Source organism: Cavia porcellus, unplaced genomic scaffold (genome assembly GCF_034190915.1).
Source record: "Cavia porcellus strain 051 isolate PalLab524CR breed Dunkin Hartley unplaced genomic scaffold, mCavPor4.1 scaffold_17, whole genome shotgun sequence".
Classification (NCBI taxonomy): Eukaryota; Metazoa; Chordata; class Mammalia; order Rodentia; family Caviidae; genus Cavia; species Cavia porcellus.
Window position 1 is genome coordinate 63355749 of NW_026947500.1, and position 19789 is coordinate 63375537.

At 50.4% G+C, this 19789-nt stretch overlaps 1 protein-coding gene across 3 annotated transcripts in view; it reads left to right on the top strand.

The window, feature by feature from the left end:
* Positions 1-19789, top strand: part of Insr (insulin receptor) — a 126987-nt gene that overhangs the window by 82791 nt on the left and 24407 nt on the right. For all 3 annotated transcript variants that reach the window (XR_001200937.3, XM_005003065.4, XM_003468370.5), the window contains exons 4-11: positions 3101-3249; positions 4452-4596; positions 6521-6735; positions 7237-7363; positions 8330-8580; positions 9737-9904; positions 11643-11844; positions 18416-18690. Coding sequence is in view for 2 of the 3 variants with exons in the window: in XM_005003065.4 (XP_005003122.1) it covers positions 3101-3249; positions 4452-4596; positions 6521-6735; positions 7237-7363; positions 8330-8580; positions 9737-9904; positions 11643-11844; positions 18416-18690 (1532 nt within the window). In the remaining variant the exon portion in view is untranslated. The remainder of the gene's footprint in view (positions 1-3100; positions 3250-4451; positions 4597-6520; positions 6736-7236; positions 7364-8329; positions 8581-9736; positions 9905-11642; positions 11845-18415; positions 18691-19789) is intronic.

The following is a 19789-nucleotide window of genomic DNA, read 5'->3' on the forward strand; positions in this document are numbered from 1 at the left end:
GATACCCATACCTTGAAGAAGGAGAGATTTATTTTGGTTATAGTTCCAGTGGGTTCAGGCCATGGTGGAGTGGTTCCCAGGCAGACACGGCCCAGTGGAAGGGCCTGGCTCACGTCATGGGACTGGAAGTAGGTGGAGAAGGGTGGACCGAGGACAAGAATACATTGTTTCAGGTCACTCCTGCAGTGACCACCTGCGCTGGGCTTCACTTCCTAGGAGTACAATCAGCTACGGGACTCATGCATAGATGAATCCACTGATGATTACAGTGACCCCGTGAGCTAACCACCTTCCACATACACGAGTCTTCGGGGGTCCTTTATATCTAAACTGCAGTTGCTTATAGCTGGAGTGTGGTCATAAAGGCTGCGTGAAGGACACACACAGTCCTTGCCCTCCCCTGTGGAATCCCAGCATGCTCTTGGTTCATTGCCGTGATCTCCACCTGGGGGCCACTCCTAGCTTCAATGTCTCTGGTTTTTGTTGGGGAACCTCACTCTAGGCACAGCTGATTGCATTGCTGGCCACGTGGTTGATTCCATCTCCAGCTCCTTCCTTTAGTGGTCAGGCAGCTGAGAGCTCAACCTTTTGATCACATGGTGGCTGGGGCTCCCATCCGAAAGTCACCTACGGACCTGCCACAAGTCACCTCGGCACTCCTCACAAACACATTTCTGTCACTCGGGAAACTCCAGCAAGAGCTTCTGAAGCCTTGGACCAGAAACCTGGATGCACAGATGCACAGCCCTCTCTAGGCATCTGTCGGGGACTGGGTCCAGGAACCCCATCAAATACCAGAAACTGTGAATGTTTAAGGATCTCAAATAAAATAGTGTAGTCAGCTGGGTGTGGTGGTGTACGCCTGTCTTCCTAGAACTTGGAAGGCTGAGTGAGGTAGGAGGGTCAGCACAGGTTGTTCAAGGCCAGCCAGGCTACATAGTGAGAACCATTCTCAGAAACAAACAAACAAACAAAACAGCAATAAGAAAATTTTGTACAGGTTGAATGGCCCTTTTTCAAAATGCTTGGAACCAGAGCATTTTAGATTTGGGATATTTTTTTTCTTCAGATTTTAGAATATTTGCACAAACATAATAAGTAAGATAGACTAAGGATGGGACCCAAGCCTAAACATGAAGTTCCTTTCTGTTTCATACCTATGTTCTGGAATGTGGTCTGAAGGTTATGTTTTGTAATATGTTTTTTGAAAAAAAGTTTTTTTTTTTTTAAACATGAAACAAAAACAAGCCTGGCCTGTCCAAGACAGTCACAGTGAGGAAGGATGGAATGGCATATTTCAGAGCTGAGGAAGTGTCCCGTTTTTGGAGATCTTAGATTTCAGACTTTTAAACTAGGGAAAGCAACCTATGTTTTCATATGATCTTTCCTCCTGCTGTAATTCATCCCGATTACTGCTGACATCTAATGCCGTGGAAAGGAATGTCATGCCACATCGTGGAGGGAATAATAACAGGAAAAGACTATTAGTGTCCAGTCCTGATGCAGGTTTTTTTTTTTTTTTTTCCCCGTACCGGGGATTGAATTCATGACCTCACGCCTGCCAGGCAGGTGCTTATGCTGCTGAGCTACGTCCTGGGCTCCCCCACCCCCATGCAGTTTTTCCCAGGCAGTTTTGATCTTGGATTGGTTGGGTTCATGGATGCAGAGCTCTGAATCACACAGCTATGAAAGGGCAACTGTAGCCTTTATCAGACTACAACCCCAGATCTTTCTGAAGAGTCAGATGCCCCGGGGTGTGGATGTAATAGTGGAGCGATGGTACTGTAGGCAAGAAACGATCCTCAGAGCCATGAATAAAGAAGTCTGTGAGTTGGGTGTGGTGATACCCACTTGTTATCCTATTGCCTGGTAGGCTGAGGCAGGAGGATCACCATGAGTTCAAGGCCAGCCTGGGCCACATATTGAGACCCTATGGCACAAAAGCAAAACTGACCAACCAAAAAGACAAAATCAAAATGAAACAAAAACCCTCAGAGTAACAAAGCCAAAACCAAAAAGCTTATAGCCCTGTTTAAAATTATTTTTTTTTGCATGCTAAGCACTTTTGGGTAATCCGTATCACTTATCATCAGCCCACATGTGGCATTGGCATTGTCTCTGTTGCGCCCATGAAGAGACTTTGACAATGTGATGGTTGGGAATCTTGTTTTGTGGGCCAGAATCGCAACCCAAAGTGGTGTGAGCAAGGTGGAGGGAGTTCACTGATGCCCACAGTCCAAGCATTCAGGGAACCGCCTCAGGCGCAGCTGCATCCAGGAGCTTGAGTGCCACACATGACTAGTCTTTTGTCTTCAGGTCACTGTGCCCTTTTGTCCTCAGGCAGCTTCTCCGTCACTGGTGGTCCCAGGCCAGCATGCTGGTAGTGTCCTTTCAAAGCCTCCAGGAAGGATAGTTTGTCTGTCCAGGAAGTGAGCAAAGTTCTCACTGGACTGGCTGGCTCTGTGACTCCGCAGAAGTGGACGAGGGTGGCCAGCCTGGCTCGGGTCCTGAGCCCTGCCTGGATCCAGCGGGGTGAGGCTGGCCAGGCACTGAGATGTGTGTGGGGGCATGGATTTGCCAAGCACTCTTCGGGCTGTGAGTCTGAGGGTATAAAACCACACAGGGAAGCCACGGGCTGCGTAAGTCGCCTGCTACCGAGCATGGAGGGTCACAGAGGACACGCAGCGGCAGGTGTCCTGTCCCCTCAGAGTCCCCTCGGCTCGGTTGTGCCATACTGGAATAGTAGCATCGACTGCCACGCCCCACTTCACCGGCGTGATCACCGATGTCATCACTGACATCTCTTTGGGGACTGGAATGTGGTGAAGTCTGGGGGACAGTCCCAAGCAGGGCAGGGGTTGCTGCTGGCAGCCAGGGGTCCAGAGCTGTTCAGGGCACCTGCCACTGCCGTGAGAAGTGTGGTCTTGGGAGTCAAGGCTGCCTGGAAACCTGGCCAGGAAGCCCTGCCTGGGGTGTGGGGCATGAGCGGGTGACCGGGTCCCCGTGGTGATGGCTGTCCACTGTGCTCTGCGGGGCGTAGGGACATCCTGCGTCCTGTGTGGGTCCTAACTAGTCTCTCCTCTCTCTGCTGCATCCTCAGCTTGATGTGTACCCCATGCCTGGGCCCCTGTCCCAAAGTCTGTCATCTCCTGGAAGGTCAGAAGACCATCGACTCGGTCACCTCGGCCCAGGAGCTTCGAGGCTGCACGGTGATCAACGGGAGCCTCATCATCAACATCCGGGGAGGCAGTGAGTGTTTGACTGGTTGAGGCTGGGCTGTGCAGTCCTTAGAGCTGGGGCTGGGGGAGCTGGCGCCTGTCGCCCAGCAGGAGGCAGGGGGAACCCCAAGTTCAACCTCAGCCGGGCAATACAGCAATTCTCAGAGACCTTGTTTTGAAACAATAATCCTCACCTTTCAAGTGGGGAGCTAGGGGGTTGGAGATCTGCGTTTTGTGACGAGCAGGAAGCAGGCACTCTTGCAAACCCAGACTGAACTTGCAGGAATACTGTGCTTGGGCCAAAAGGCACAGCTGGATGGCATACAACACACAGGGAACAGGCCCTGTGCTTCCTGGGATGGATTTAAAAAAAAAAATAAGGAAATCAGGCTGGGCGTGGCAGCCACATGCCTGTCATCTGAAACCCTAGAGAGGTTGAGGCAGGAGGATCGCTGTGTGTTCCAAGCCAGCCTGGGCTATGAAGTGAGACCCTGTGGTATCCAAATGCACGATGCACAAGTGTCTCCTGTGAGATGGTGTAATATTTGCACAGAACCTCTGCACACACCCTTCACACCTTCTCTTGACGACTTAGAAAACTCGATGCAATGTGCAAGCTGTGCACACAGCTGATCTGCTGTGCACCTAATTTTGGGGAATCATGAGAAGAAAAAGCCCATATGTGTTCCACATAGGTGTTGGTCCCCCCCCCCCCCCGCCAAATACTTTTGCTCTTCAGTTGGTAAAATCCATGATTTCAGGACCCATCAAGACTGTAGGGGACCAACTGCTCTCAGCTTCGTAGGCTGACTGTGGTCATTCTAACTCAGCTCTGCTCTTTTAGTATGAAAACAGTCCCAGACACAGGGCATGGACACAGGGGCAGGGCTTTGCTCCAATAAAGTCTGAAATGGGCCAATGGGCTGTCATTTGCAAACCTGTGAAATAGAAATGAAATGAAGTTGCTATTTTAAGAAGCTTCCGGTCCGGGGAAGGAAGGATTGAAACTGTGGGTGAACAAACTAAGCAGATATTGGGCGGGATATTTTTATGGATGAAGGAGGCAGCCAGTGTAAAGGTCCTGAGGCAGGAGTTAAGGAACAGAAAGGACTGTGGATTGCTTTCTGAGCATGATAGGTTTGTTATGTTGAAATCATTTGCAACCAGCCAGTGATGCCCCACCATATGAGAGGTTTCTGCAGAACCTCACAGCGTGATCTCTCCTTTCCACAGATAACCTAGCAGCAGAGCTGGAGGCGAACCTTGGCCTCATTGAAGAGATTTCAGGGTATCTAAAAATCCGCCGGTCCTATGCCCTGGTATCACTTTCTTTCTTCCGGAAGTTGCGCCTGATTCGAGGGGAAACCTTGGAAATTGGGTAGGTGTCGCCTGGTTTTGCATTTGTGACTCAAATGCCCTCCTTGGCCTAATGATTCACCCCCATTTCCTGAACTCCTTGTCCCCAGCCTGTACCTTCTCCTTGGGGTTCAGGTGACCCTGTTTCAGTACTAAATCAACAGAAATCTAGGCTAGCGGTACTTTGAAACTTAGAGACCGACTCATGGCCCAGAATTTTGAGGAAGACCACTGGGCTTTGCTATGGACTGCTTGGATTCCTTAACTCTCTGTGCTCCTCTCGGTCACAAAACGGCTGCCATCTCTCCAGTCCCGTCAGGAGAACAGACAGGAAGTGGGACGAGGGGCAGAAGGCCGTGTCAGCCAGCGCTGACGTCCGGACCCACTTGGTGGCATCGCCTGCCAGCTTGTGTTGACTTTTCTGCCCCAGGACTGCCCCTTTTGATAAAGTTCAGGCTTTTCATTTGGATGACTCCATGGCTTTCTTGATGGGCTTTCTGGAACTAGACCAGCATTATCCAAAAGAATTAGACTGTGAGTCACACGTGGCTTTTAAGTGTCACGGGAGCTACATTTTAAAAGTCTTCACAGAAACAGGTGAGATTAAATGTGCTCATGAGATGACCTGGCCCGTGATACTCTAAATGTTATTTCAACATGGAATTCATTTTAAGGAGATTATTCAGGTGATGTTTTTTTTTTTGGCTACGTCTTTGAAATTGTATTTTTTGGTTCCGGGATGACTTGGAACAGCTCCATTTCAGGCACTCAGTGGTGGTGTGGTACATTGATAAAGGGCTTCTGGGTTTGGATTTTTTTTTTTTTTTTTGTCTTTTTCCTTTTTATCGGTACCAGGGATCGAACTCACGACTGCCTGCTTTCAAGGCAGGAGCTTATGCCTAAACCCCCAGCCCCCTGAGTTTGGATTTTGACCCTTTCTGCTTCCCGTTGAACTCCCGCTGGCTGGCTGTTGCTTGTCGCGGGTCGCAGATCTAATGAGGTCAATGATGGTGTAAAAATGAGCCCTTCTTTCCTAGAAAGAATGGCGCCATCACCAAGAACTCAAGTTTTCACAAGTGTCAGTGAGGCGGAGGAGGAAAAGGATGCCTTCTCCACTGTCAGTGGGAGTGCAGACTGGTGTAGCCACTGAGGACATCAGTGTGGAGACTCCTCAAAAGACTACAACTAGAAAGTCCATTTGGCTCAGCTATTCTCTTTCTAGATATCTTCCCCACAGAGTTAAAGTCATTATGGCGATCCATGCATACCCATGTTGATAACTGCACAATCCGTAGCAGCTAAATCTTGAATGAGGGCTGTATGTCCATCCACAGATGAGTGGATAAACAAAGTGTGGTCTTTACGCACAGTGGGGAGCTACTGTGCTGTGAACAAGGGTAAACCTGAGTCCCTTGTGGGAAAGTGGATGCCCCTTGGGACCATAATGTTCAGTGAAAAAAAGACACGCACGCTAACATACCGCGTGGTTTCTCTTAGATGAGAAACCTAAGATGTACACTAAAGAAACGGAGAGAGAGCTCCTTTGCAGATGGGGAGGGGACCAAGAGATGGAGGTAGGGGGCAGAAGGCGGGTGGAGGAGTAAAGGAATCAGATGTGTACCTGGATCAAGTCTCCATGACGAATGCAATCATGATGTGCTGCAAAAGTGTCTGAGCAAAAATGAAAGAGTCCAAAATAAGCCCTTCAAGGGTTGCCTGGCCCTGTTTTTCCTGAGGAAGAGTGTGCATGGGGAACCCCCTGGGGCCAGGTCTCTCCTCTTTTGTCCTGAATGACCCTCTCTGCAAGCCCATTTCCAGCTCTGTTTGCCGCCTGCACCTCAGCCCAGGTTCACTGTGTTCATGCCCAGCAGGAGGCTGGGCCTGGGGTGGTCAGCCCGGGTGGGCGCGGCCTCTGCGGGTGACGAGGGTCCGGTGCGTTTCCGCAGGAACTACTCGTTCTACGCCTTGGACAACCAGAACCTGAGGCAGCTGTGGGACTGGAGTAAGCACAACCTCACCATCACGCAGGGGAAGCTGTTCTTCCACTACAACCCCAAGCTCTGCCTGTCCGAGATTCACAAGATGGAAGAGGTCTCGGGGACCAAGGGCCGCCAGGAGAGGAATGACATCGCACTCAAGACCAACGGGGACCAGGCGTCCTGTAAGCCGTGCAGCCGGCTCGGCCCACGCTGGGCCCCTGGGCTGTCACCGTCTCCCGGGGCGACAGCCCCTTCCCTCAGGTTTCCTGCAGCTGTCTGAGGAGGGGGCGGGTCCTGCTCAGCCAGGCCGGGTGGAGGCTGAGGGGACAGGCGCCCCGGGGGTCTCAGCTCCTGCAGGCAGCGGGTGGCACAGGGCATGACCCGGGCAGGGAGAACGAGCTGCATCCGCGCAGTTTGATCAGAGTCACCGGCACTGGTGAGTTACATCTGCCAGGCCAGGCCTGCAGGAGCACAGGGACCTGGACAGAGGCCATCCGGAAGGTCCCTTCTCAGTGATGACAGGCTGGGTGCCTCTGTTGTCTGTCCGTCTATCATGTGGGGAGCAGCGGGTCCCCTCTGCCTCTGCACAGCGCCTCCAGGAATATGGGGAAGTTGCTTGTGATGGAAGCGCGTTGTTCAATGCTGCCTGACCTTGACATTTTTGTATGTGTGTGACTTTCTAGGTGAAAATGAATTACTCAAATTCTCTTTCATCCGTACATCTTCTGACAAGATCTTGCTGAGATGGGAGCCCTACTGGCCGCCTGACTTCAGGGACCTCCTTGGATTCATGCTTTTCTACAAAGAGGCGTAAGCAGGGGAGGAAATCGTCGGAGAGGATGGGGAGGATGGGGGGAGGGTGCTCAGTCTCCCCTGGGGTTTGCCTCCATTACCCTCCTCTCCGGGGAGGAAGGCAAATATCACAAGTTCCTCTTCCCATCACCAGTCCATGGCCTACAATATCCACAGTGATCTGTTTTGCCAAAAGAAATCCAAGCACTTAGTTTTCCTTTTGGAGGTCATTTTAAATTTTATTTTAAAATCTATTTATTTAGTTCATTAATTTCAGAATTTATTTGCTGTGTCGTTTAGTCTGGCCTTGAACTCCTGGGCCCAAGTGGTCCTCCTGCCCAGCCTCTCAAGCTACTGGGATTACAGGTGTCCACACACACCACATCCAGCTTTTCAGGGAGGTGGTGGGGGTAACCCTAGTGGTAATATTAATAAAAATTTCATCTCTCTATGTGCATCAAGGGCCAGAGCTCTAGCACACACACAGTCTCTTCTGTAATCGCTCCTAGCAATAAAGCTTGAGGTGGTTGCCAGCATTCGACGTGTTCCCGTAGATCACAGAGATGTTGCCCACAGCCAGCCCTCCAAACACCCTCCCCATCCTCCCAGGATGCTGTGCTCTCTGCTGTCGCTGCTCAGTGCCTTGGGTACCGCAGTGCGCATTGCTGTCTCAGAGAAGATTAGAATTGAAACTTGGTTTCTGGCTCCTACTCAAATGCCTCGCAGTGCTGTGCCACTGTAAGGCTGAAATCCTGAGTGTGGAGCCTTTGGGAGCTGGGGACAGTCCTTACTCCTGCATCATGGAGACGTCTGGATTGCCAGCCTTCTCCATGGCTGTCTCCCTGGCATTTGTTCCTGTGGTATAAGACTTGGGTAATCAGGCAGCAGATCTACGGGATACAGCTTTCCCTGGCCCCATCTCCACGGTGCTCAGGGCAACTGTCACCTCCTTGTAACCACCTTCCCCTCTTTCTGTCCCCAAAGCCCATATCAGAACGTGACCGAGTTCGACGGGCAGGACGCGTGCGGCTCCAATAGCTGGACCGTGGTGGACATTGACCCACCCTTGAGATCCAATGACCCCAAGTCCCAGAACCACCCTGGGTGGCTGATGAGGGGTCTCAAGCCCTGGACCCAGTACGCCATCTTTGTCAAGACCTTGGTCACCTTTTCTGACGAGCGTCGGACCTACGGGGCCAAGAGTGACATCATCTATGTGCAGACGGATGCCACCAGTACGTAGCTCGTGTGTGTCTCAATTTGCTCTCGAGGCCGATAGCCTGGCTTCCATAGGTGGTGCTGAGCCGTGCTGTGCCGCCCCAGTTTGTGTGGTCACTGGCTTCTCAAGGACTCAGGGACGGTGGGTGTGGGGGTGCAGCCCTCAGTCCCGGTACTGGGGAGGCTGAGGCAGGAGGGTGCTCGCAAGTTTGAGACCAGTCTGGGCTACATAGTGAGCTCAAGGCCACCCTGAACTGCATAATGAGACCCTGTCTCGACAATCTGAAACCAGAACAAACAAGGACCAAGCTCTTATGGTGCGTAATATATAGATTAAGCTTTATTGCAGCAGAGTGCAGGGAAAAACAGGCCGCCGGGCTCACTGTGATTGTGCTGTGCTCTTCCCAGCTGTTACACAAAGTTTCCAGACATTCATGAAGGAGAAAGAGAAGTAACTCCGCACGACTCTCCTGGCTTCCGCATTTTCCCGAGTTTGCTTTTTCCCTGCTTTCCTTTTAACCTACATGTTTTGGGGGTGAGGCCCGGGTGTCCCAGTTTAGTGGCATTGCCCACAAAGCTCAGTCCTGCTGTAGCGGTAATTCCCAGGTAGGACATTTCTGCTTCCTCAGTAGACTTTTGACAACTGTCCGGAGACTTTTCGGGGAGGTGGGACCCCTGGTGTTCAGTGAATGGGGGCCTGGGATGTGGACCAGCGCCCTGCAGTGTGCGTGGTGCCCCTCCGGGGACAAAGGTCTCTCCAGCTGCTGATGTCAAACTGCCCCCCAAGGGAGACCCCTGGCCTTGTGAGTCTGTCCCGGCTGTTGGGGTCTTGCAGCCTTACCCTGCCTTCTCCCAAGACACCAGGAGTCTTTGCAGCGCCCCAGCCTCCTGCTGGAAGGCGATGCTTTGTGGACCCCACAAACGGTGCATTTAGGGGATGTGGGTCCCAACTCAGCAGCACCATGCTGATCACGGACGGTGACTGGGCTCCTGGAGCAGGGAGCCCCAGGGGAAATGATTCCGTCACTCCCTTCCTGCTGGGCAGCATCTTCAGCTCCAGAGCAGAGAGGGCACTGCCAGGCAGTGGGCGCCCACCCTGCGGTCCGAATGGACACCTGGCTTTCTGCAACTTCCCGGCTTGGGTCACTGAGTCATTTCTTTTGCTGTCCACAGACCCGTCTGTTCCACTGGACCCCCTCTCCGTGTCTAACTCCTCGTCCCAGATCATTCTGAAGTGGAAGCCGCCCTCGGACCCCAACGGCAACATCACGCACTACCTGGTCTATTGGCAGAGGCAGGCGGAAGACAGCGAGTTGTACGAGCTGGATTACTGCCTCAAAGGTGAGGGGGACACGAGATGCACCAGCCCTAGTTTGCCCTACCTGGAGGGACTTTGCTCTCCCCCTCCCCTCCCCCTCCCTCCCTTCCCTTCCCCCCCTCTTTTTTTTTTGGTTGCAGAAGGTGCATCTCCCTTTCCTGTCACCCCTCTTTCTTTTCCTCCCCCAGCTGGTTTTTGCATGGTCCAGCGGTATTTTCAGTTGAGCGCCCACCCTCAGCCCCTGACCCTGCAGGCAAAGGTCCCTGGCTGGAGCGGAGGCCGAGGGCTGCTCTGGTGTGCCCCCGGGCCGGCCGCCTTGGCGTGGCTCCTTTCCAGGGGAAGGGCTGGAGGGCAGACGCGCTGTGCTGTGTCCCTGTGAGCGTCCCTGTGAGCGCACCGCACCGCGGCCAGCCGCCGTGAACGTGATTGGTCACCTCGGGAGCTGCAGCCAGGCCGAGCTGGCCGTGCTTTTCTGTTTTTGTTTTTGTTTTTGAATGGCTGCGCCTTTTCTTCTGCCTGCAAGTGTACACTGGTGTGATTATCTTAGAGTTTATGCGATTAAAAATGAAGTCACTGAGAATCACAGGGTGCCAGTCGCAGGGGGGCTGCGGGTGTCACAGCCATGGAGGCGGCAGGGAAGCGGCTTGGGGGCCTTGCAGGAGGACGGAGGTTCCCTGAGGGGACGAGCAAGGCCTGTGGGTGGGCGGTGGGGGGAGTTTCTGACCACACGGATACAGGCAAGGACGTTAAACTGTGCAGGGAAAAGTGGTTTAAAAGGTAACTTTTAAAAGTGTTTATATTGATTGCTTTTTATTGGTACACATTTGTGGTACCTGATGACCACACTCACCATGGGGGATTGGCACACTTCAATTCCCCTCTTTCCTTACACCCCCTTTTATTTTTCCTGAATCAGGTTCACTTATTTGTTTTATAAAACCTTATAAAGTAATTATTGCTGGGCCTGGTGGCACATGCCTGTCATCCCAGCACTAGGGTAGCTGAGGCAGGAGGATCCCAGCCTGGGCTACATAGTGAGTTGAAGGCCAGCCTGAATTGCATAGTGAGACCCTGTCTCAAAAAGACCAAATAAAACAAAACACCAAAAAGGTTAATTATCACACATACAGTTTAAAAATCAGACTAATAGGTCAAAGAACGTACAAAACATATAAGACAATTATACCAAATCAAGGTACACTTTCAGATACATTGCCTGCACTGAATAACTTTTTTCTCTTTTTCCTATTATTTGTCATATATATAAACATATACATATAACATACAATAACATATAAACATATACAATGTTTTTCAAATAAGAGAAACCATGTGATATTTATGTGTGTCTGATTTACTTCATTTGATGTTAGGGTCTCAAGGTGCACCGTTCTCCCACAAATGACTCAAGCTTATCCTTCTTTTTGACTGAGTAGTACTCCACCACGTATAAACACATTTTCTTTATGTATTCTTCTGTTGGTGGACCTATAGGCAGATAATAGTTTTTGGAGCATTGCTGTGTGATTTCCATATTGGTTGTGCCAATTTACACTCCTACCATCAATGAAAGAGGGTTCCTCTCTCCCCACAGCCTCTCCAGCATTTGTTACTGGTTTCATGCCGGTATCCATTCTTTCTGGCTGAGAGGGTAAAAACTCAGCATAGCCTGGAGTGAGTGGGAATTGAGCCCCGGTGCTGCTCCTGTGCCCAGCCCCTTGCTTCTTGGGGAGACTAGAGCCCCTGCTGTGCCTTCCCCAGGGCTGAAGCTGCCCTCCAGGGCGTGGTCGCCGCCGTTGGAGTCCGATGATGCCCAGAAGCACAACCAGAGCGAGTACGAGGATGCGGCCGGCGAGTGCTGCTCCTGCCCCAAGACCGACTCTCAGATCCTGAAGGAGCTGGAGGAGTCCTCCTTCCGCAAGACCTTCGAGGATTACCTGCACAACGTGGTCTTCGTGCCCAGGTCAGCACTCCAGGTGACCCTGGGTGTGTGTCGGGGCTGTTCCTTAGGGCAGGGTGAGGGGTGGCCAGCGCTGGGCTGGGCCCTTCCCGGGCACCGAGCAAGACGTGGTCAGTGCCAGTGATCACCCAGGAGGGGAAATTTACAGAAGCAACGTTCGCCTTCTTCACCTGCCTTCCGGTCTCCTCCATCCAAGTGAGCTCAGAAACAAACCCACGAGGTAGACTGTTGGGCAGATCCTGAGTAATGAGGTCCCCACCTCAGCCTTGGCTTGTTTCTAAGTCTCTGTTTCAACCTCAGTTTTCATTGTCTGTCTCTCTCTCTCTCTATCTCACTGTCTGTCTGTCTTTAACTCTCTGTCTCTATCTGTCTTTCTGTGTCTGTCTCTGTCAATATCTCTCTATCTCTGTCAATCTCTCGGTCTCCTTGTGTCTGTCTCTCTGTCTGTCTGTCAATATCTCTCTGTCTCTCTCTGTCTTTCTGTCATTAACTCCACACAAGCTGCTTCTCAGCCTTCTAGAACCTTCCATCACATCACAGCCCAGAAGCTTCTCCTATTTATAGAGTGTGAGTTTCTCTGGGCCACCACAGCCCATGGTCAGGTACATCTGCTTCACACACCTCGCAGTGAACATTATCTACACGACACTTAGCCGAAGAGCACATGCCTGTGTCACTGCTTTTCTTTTTTAAATTTTTTGCCTGAGTTGGGTGGAAAGTGGAAGCAGACGTTTGTGGGTACAGGGAATCTGGGTCCTTTCTCCCCGTGCATATTTCTCTGCATTCCTCCTGGTGGAGGGGCTGAGTGCCAGGGCCCTTGGGAGCAGGAATAAATGATGCTCACTGCCTGGGTCCCCTGCTTTTCTATACCCTGCCTTGAGCAGGTTTTTTTCACTTCTCTGTGCCTCAGTTTCCTTATCTGTAAAATGGACATTTTAATGCTGTCCCTCAGTAGATATGGGAGATGACTTCTAAGACCCCGAGGGTACCAACATAGCCGTGTGCAGCCCTGGTGTGGTATTTGTGCAGAGTCTACATAACTTTCCCACACACCAGCTCACCTCTCGACCTGCGGTCCCCAGGATAACAGGAGTGCTGTCTGGATGGTCGGTCTGCCCACCACGTACGGAAGAATGACAAGGAAAAGTCTGTGCGCATTCAGCACAGGGGTGATAGTTTTCCTGCAGTACTCAGTCCCCACAGTTGGTTGAACCCATGGGCGTGGAACCGTGCACAGGTGAGGCCTGCTGTCCTCATTCCTGTGTCAGGGCATGGGGTGCCGTGTGGCACACAGGGATTCTCGTCCTTGGCCCTGCAGGTCACGCATGCTGCTGAGGAGCCCTTGTGTCCTGGGGTGCTCAGTGCCATCTTGTTTGTGGCCGCAGGGTTCCGGTCACTCATCCTCACCCTGCCCTGCCCTGTGTGTTCACCAGCGCTGCCACTCTGAGCAGCTGTTTCCCAGAATCACCTGCAGGTTAATGTTTCTTTCTTTAAAAATTTTTTTTTTCTTTTCTTGCATTTTTCTCTTATGACCCTGAGTCCAGAAAAACATTTAGTCCACAGCCCGGGCACCAAGTGCTTACTGCGTTACTCATTAAGGCCAGCAGGCTGCTGCATGCGGGTTGTGATGTGGGAGGTCAGGTGTGACGTCCTAGGGTCACCCAGCGGGGTGAGCTGGGGAGCCTGTCCTCCGATTTCCTTGGGTGTCTCTTAATGAGTTGACAAGAAGCCAGCCAGTGAGAAGAGGTCCAGGGCAAGGTACACATATCAGTGCATTTGATGGTACTGTCAGGAAACACCCGAAGCTGGTGCTTTATGGAGAAAAGAGGTTCATAGTCATGGAGGCTGAGAGTCCAAGGTCAGGCAGCCCCATTCACCTGTGACCCGTTGGTGATGATGGGACCACTGGTGTCACAGCAGGACGAGTGTGAGAGGCTTCAGGAAGCCCAAGGAGACCGCTTCCCTTTCTCAGGGCCCCTGCCTCTTGAGCCTCATCCCTCTGAGGGGCACATTGAGGCCAATCCTGCAGTGCAGGGACCACCATGTGCAAACCAGAGGTGGGCTATGAGCCCCCAGACTCAGGGTGATCCCCCCAGAAGAATACACTGTCCTCAAAGTGGCCGATTTTGTTTTCACAGAAAGCCCTCTGTGGGCAGCGGTGCCCAGGACCCTCGGGGGACACCTGTGTGGCTCCCTGGCTGTTTGATGCAGGGCTGGCAGGCAGAGTGGGGTGCGGCCCTGTGGGGGCCTCAGAGATCTCGGGGGGTTTCTGTGGCTTTTACATGCAGCAAAGGGGTGCCATCAGGCTGAGCTCTGATGCCTCACAGATTCACCCATGAAACTTCTTCCCCTGGGGATGGAATCTTGGGCATGAATGTGGAGGAAATTGAATGCACTCTTCCTAAAAGTGACTCAAAGGAGTGCTTTCAGGGTCCTACCTGTGTGCCTCAGTTTCCCCCCATGCATTTACTCCCTGGACATTCCCAGTTATCCCTTGGCCATGGGGCTAATGTCTAGAATACACAGAAAAACTCAAAAAACATTAAAGGCCCCCCAAATAAAGGAGCCAATCAAAACACGGGCAACTGAAATCAATAGACACTTCTCAGAAGTACAAGTGGCCAATACATATATGGAAAAAATGCTCAACGCCACTGGCAGTTAGAGAAATGCAAATGTGGATGAAATCTTGGTAGGAATAACAAGCAAGACTGGAAAGATGGGTTAGGGGCATGGAGAAGAATTTTCTTTTAGCCCCAAATTTTTATTCGTTGACTGATTTGTATGGCTTGTTCTGCCCTCTAGTGGCCATGTGGAATATAATCTATAGTCTAGAAAGGACCAGAATTTTGTGGTTTTGATCTTAAACAGAATGTCTCAGTCTCATCCTTATTGATATTCGGGGCTAGGTCGTTCTCTGGGGTACTTTAGAATACTGAGCAGCACCTCTGGCCTCCATTCCATACCAGGACTGCAAACTCCCGCCCCTCCAAGTAGCGACAGCCAAAAATACCTCCAGATATTGTCAGCTGTCCCTCCTGGGTGGGGGCATTGCCACCCTGGTTGGGGCCACTGTCAGTGTGAGCTGTTGGAGAATCACGTGCTGTGTGTGTAGGGGTGGAGGACTTTGTGGCAGGTCCCGTGCCTTGGTCCTTCTTGGGGATAATCCTCTAGACATTCAGGCGTGCCTGGGAGGTGCCTCAAGTTCTGTTCCAAACAAGTCACACAAAATTTTTGGTTTCCCAGTGCACATAAAAATTACACTGACCTTACGCTCTGTTAAGCATGCAGTAGCGTTATGTCTTCACAAAAGTGCTTTAGCTAAATAGTAGCTTAATTTAAAAATTCTTTATTGCTAAACAGTGCTAAGGATCATCTGGACTTATAGACAAACGGTACCAAAATGTGCTCAATGTGGTAAAGCCAGTAAAATGCAGCCAGTTTGGTGAGGTCATTTGATGCATGTAAGTGTCCGGATACAAATTTCTCAGGGCTATTTGTGAGTCACAAGCTCACACAAAGTGGCTATGTTTGCCAGGCTCATTTATGTCTGTACTGAAATGTTTAGAATCCTATAAAGCACATATCTCGGTCTTGACAAATACCCAAATACAGCCATTTTCTTCCCTTGATCCAAGAGTGCTTTTTTTCTTAATGTGAGCACATCACACAGAAAATCTTACTGAGTCACTTCCAAAGGGAGATCATTTTCTGACAACACGTTTTTTGACTCTAAAAGCAAAAGTTAACTTCAGAAGTTTGAAGAGAAAACCAAGTTAACCACTTCTGCATGGATTGAGTCAAAACAGAAATTGAAACTTCCGCTGAGGTCCTTTTGGAAAGTAATAAACGTGTGAGTCTCATGTATCTTAAGTCCCTGAATATTGCCAAACATAACTCTAATGCAAATGAGTAGCTATAAGTGGATTCGTGAATTAAAAAAATGAATTTATGACAGTTTAGAAATATAAAAATAGGGCTGTGAGCACAGCTCAGTGATAGAATGCATGCACAGAGCTCTGAGATTCACCCCCAGCGCTACCCTCCCAAAAGAATAATTCAATAAAACAAAATGCAAATGTATTAGGGAAAAAATCAGTATTAAGTAAGGCAATGGCAAACAGTATCAAAGAGGAAGTATGTGTAACTAAAGAAGGTGATATAAAAATAGGATCTGAAGGAAATTTTGAGTTTTGAAACTTTCAGTGGGTTAGGAAATTTTAGCGTGTCTACATTGACTCAAGATGGCACAGTAGAATTGAAGTTAATAACTTGGAAGATGTTAAGATGTGAGTCAGCTCATTTCCTCAGAAAGACCCCAGGTATAGAGATTATTATAGGTGAATTCTTTCAAAATGCACGAGCAACCATTACCTCTACCAAAGAATCCTCTGCAGAGCATGAAAATCTGTGAAAACCAGGCCAATTCCGCTTAAAAACCAAAATAACATTTCTAGCTGTGGAACAAGATAAAGATTCTACACTAAAGGAAGGTTATAGGCCACACTCATCTGTGCCTTTAGATTGGAATGTCCTGGATAAAACAGGAAAATATCAGTATGGTTTTATCCTAGAAATGCAGGGATAGTTTAAGAAGATATGATAATATAATCTATTTTTATCAAAAATTACATTATCCTGTAACATATAATGTAAAATTCTTAGACAAAGGGAGGAGACAAAAAGAGTCCTCTTACAAAAGTAGGGATAGAACATTACTTCAACAAGGTAGGTTTGTCTAAGAGCCATGCAAACATAATTCTTAAAATGATCTTCTTTAAAGCTGGAAATGACACAGGGAAGTCTAACGTCATCATTGCTATTGAGCATTTCTCCAGACGTCTGGTCAATACAGTCAGACAGGCAGCATAGTAGAACTGTAAGGCACGGGGCTTGAGTGGCAGGGCCAAGGCTCAGTGGTGGCGCTTAGCTTGCATGAAGTCCCGGATTCCATCCCCAGCACCACAAAAGCAGACAAACACGGGAAATAAAACCACTGGCGTGTGCAGACCCGTGCAGCACGAGGCTGTATAGCCTGTGGCCCATGGGTCGTGGGCTGCCTGTTTTTGTAAAGGAACTGTTATCGGAATGCAGCCACACCCACTGGCTGTGCCTTATCTCCAGCTCTGGCAGTTAGAGCAGCAACCACCAGCTGTGGGTTGGTGTGGCCTGCAAAACCCTTGACTGTACTCCAGCTGTGCACGGCAAGGTACTCGGGACCTGCCTTCCAGTGCATTCTGAGGAGCCTGACCCCAAAACCTTTAGAACGAGCGAGCCCTTGGGGAAAGTAGGCATGCTGTAGATGAATCCACAGGCAGCAGGATAAACCAGCAGTTGTGAGACTGTACGATGCAGAGAGGGTCCTTTTCACAAGACCTCAGCACAGTGTGTGACAAGGCCACATCGAGTTACCTGCAAAGGGCAGCAAACAGGGTCTTTACTGATGGTGATGTTTTGCAAATGCATGTGAAGGAGTGTGTTCTGAATCATTTAAAGGAAGTTCACCTGCAAATAGTAAACAGGGGTAAATTGTGCTACGTACTGGATAAATATCCTTAATATCCTCATACTATATATAAGATCCAGATGTCTACATGACTTTAGCTGTAACTGGCTGGGGATGAATTTTGGGGGCTTAGCAGGGGCAAAGCAATAGACATTTGTGGGAAAAACAGGACAGAGATCCCAGGACATGCCTGTAATCCCAGCACTCTGGGAGGCTGAGGCAGGAGGATCTAAGTGTGAGCCCAGCCCTGGGAACTTAGTGACTCAGAGATACCCTGTCTTAAAGTAAAAAATAAAGAGGGCCAGGGATGCAGCTCAGTGTAGAGGCCTGGGCCCCATTACCATTAAATAGAAAGGAAATATTTAATGTATGCTTCCCACCCACCCAGTGGGCCATGCAACTGGCCCGATCCTTATCTCTACATCCAATAATTGTAGAAAAAAAGATATCCACAGTCAGCAGTGGGCAGTGGAATTACGAGGGATTTTAATTTTCTTCCTTATACTTTTTTGTTTTGTTTTTTGTGTTTGTAACTGTACTGGTTGTTGGTCTTTATTTTGCAGTGTCTGTCTTAAGGAGGGGGTCGGGTGAATGGGCCGGGTTGGATAGATGGCACTTGGAATTGCCTGTACTTTTCCCAGTGATAAGATTTGTTTACCAGGAGTTGGACTCCATTCCTGTAATTCTGGAGCTCCCCACTGGCCAAAAGAGAAAACTGCTCCCCCTTCCAGTTGATGATGTCAGTCCATGGTTTGGGGTGGGGGCGAGTACTCCTTGGCGGGCTTTCCTGAAAAGCTAGAGGCTCCGAGCTTTTGGCATCTTTATTTTTAAACGCTGATTCTGGCGGCCTACTTCTCTGCACCCTAAAAATCCGCAGTGGAGTTTGTGGAGGGCGTGTTGGGGCACAGCTGCTGCCCGTGACCTCGGATCCCCAGCTCTGTCCCCTCCCCAGGCACAGCGGAGGGCGTAGTGGGCATCTCTGTGCGCGTCCCTGGCTTGGTTTTCCCTTAAGCCCCGTCGCTGTGGGCCAGCGATGACCTGACCACAAGGGTCCTCTTGTCATTCCAGGCCCTCCCGGAAACGCAGGTCCCTTGGCGAGGTGGCGAACGGGACCGCATTGGTGCCCACGGCACCCAGCTTCCCTGGCGTCTCCACCCCCAGCGTGCCCGGCAGCCAGGAGGAGCCCAGGCCCTTCGAGAAGGTGGTGAACAAGGAGTCGCTGGTCATCTCGGGCCTGCGCCACTTCACCGGCTATCGCATTGAGCTGCAGGCCTGCAACCAGGGCGCCCCGGAGGAGAGGTGCAGTGTGGCCGCCTACGTCAGCGCCCGGACCATGCCTGAAGGTGCGCAGCCTCCTGGGGCGGGCGCCCAGAGGCAGGGACCACCTGGCCGAGCACAGGCCCACATGTGGCCTTCAGGGTCTCTAGCAGTCCTCCTGCCTCAGCCTCCGGAGCCGTGGGAATGCGCCACCACATCCAGCGTGGCGGGTTTTTGCTTTTAATAAGAGTCATGCATAAATGTTATACAGAGTTTAGAGATATCATACCAGCAATGAGCAAAATCAGCAGACTCAAGATATATATCTGTAGTGTATCAGGGTGTGCAGGGGACAGAGATGAACTCTGTGTGTGTGTGTGTGTGTGTGTGTGTGTGTCTGTGTTTCTATGAGTGTGATTACTCGGGGAGAAGGAGGGAGAGCAGAGAAGAAATGGAGATGGCTGGAGAGAAAGGAGATGGAGAAAGAAGACAAGAATAAAAAGAACTGAGACAAGGAGGGAGGAAGAAAATCAGGGAGGGAGGCAGAGAGGGAGAGACACAGAGACTGAGGCAGAGAGACAGACAGACAGAGAGGGAGAGACAGAAACAGAGGCAGGGAGACAGAGACAGACAGACAGGCCGCCTTGAACTTTTTTCTCCACTCGGTGGGCTTCGTTGCATGGCCCTCAGCTTTGCCGAATCCACCACCTTAGATCTTAATCTCCTCCTGAGAGAAAGCAGCTCCATAGAAACATCAAGAATAAACTTAGGCCCAGTGACTGGGCCCCTCGGCTCAGCCAAGCCGACGCATAACGTTAGAAGTAGAGAAGAAAGATAAAAAATCCACTCCCAGTGGCCGAGAGGACTCCGATCAGCTCTCGTGCATCCTCTCCGAGTTTTACTGACTCAGAAGGACGAGTGTGCACAAATAGATTTTGCACATTTTTGTTTCAAGTTTTAGACAGTGTAGGAAAAACACATAGCCTGAAAGACATATTCACGATGGTGAATGTGGGTGTCACTCATCACCCACCGCGGCCCTGCGTGCCCACAACAGGCTGTCGGTACATATCAGGGAACTAATTACTATGGGTTCTTCAAAACTACTTTCATTGAATTTTAATTTACCTGTAACTAAATGTGTAGATTCTAGGCATATGGGAAACTCAGTAGTTGATACTGATT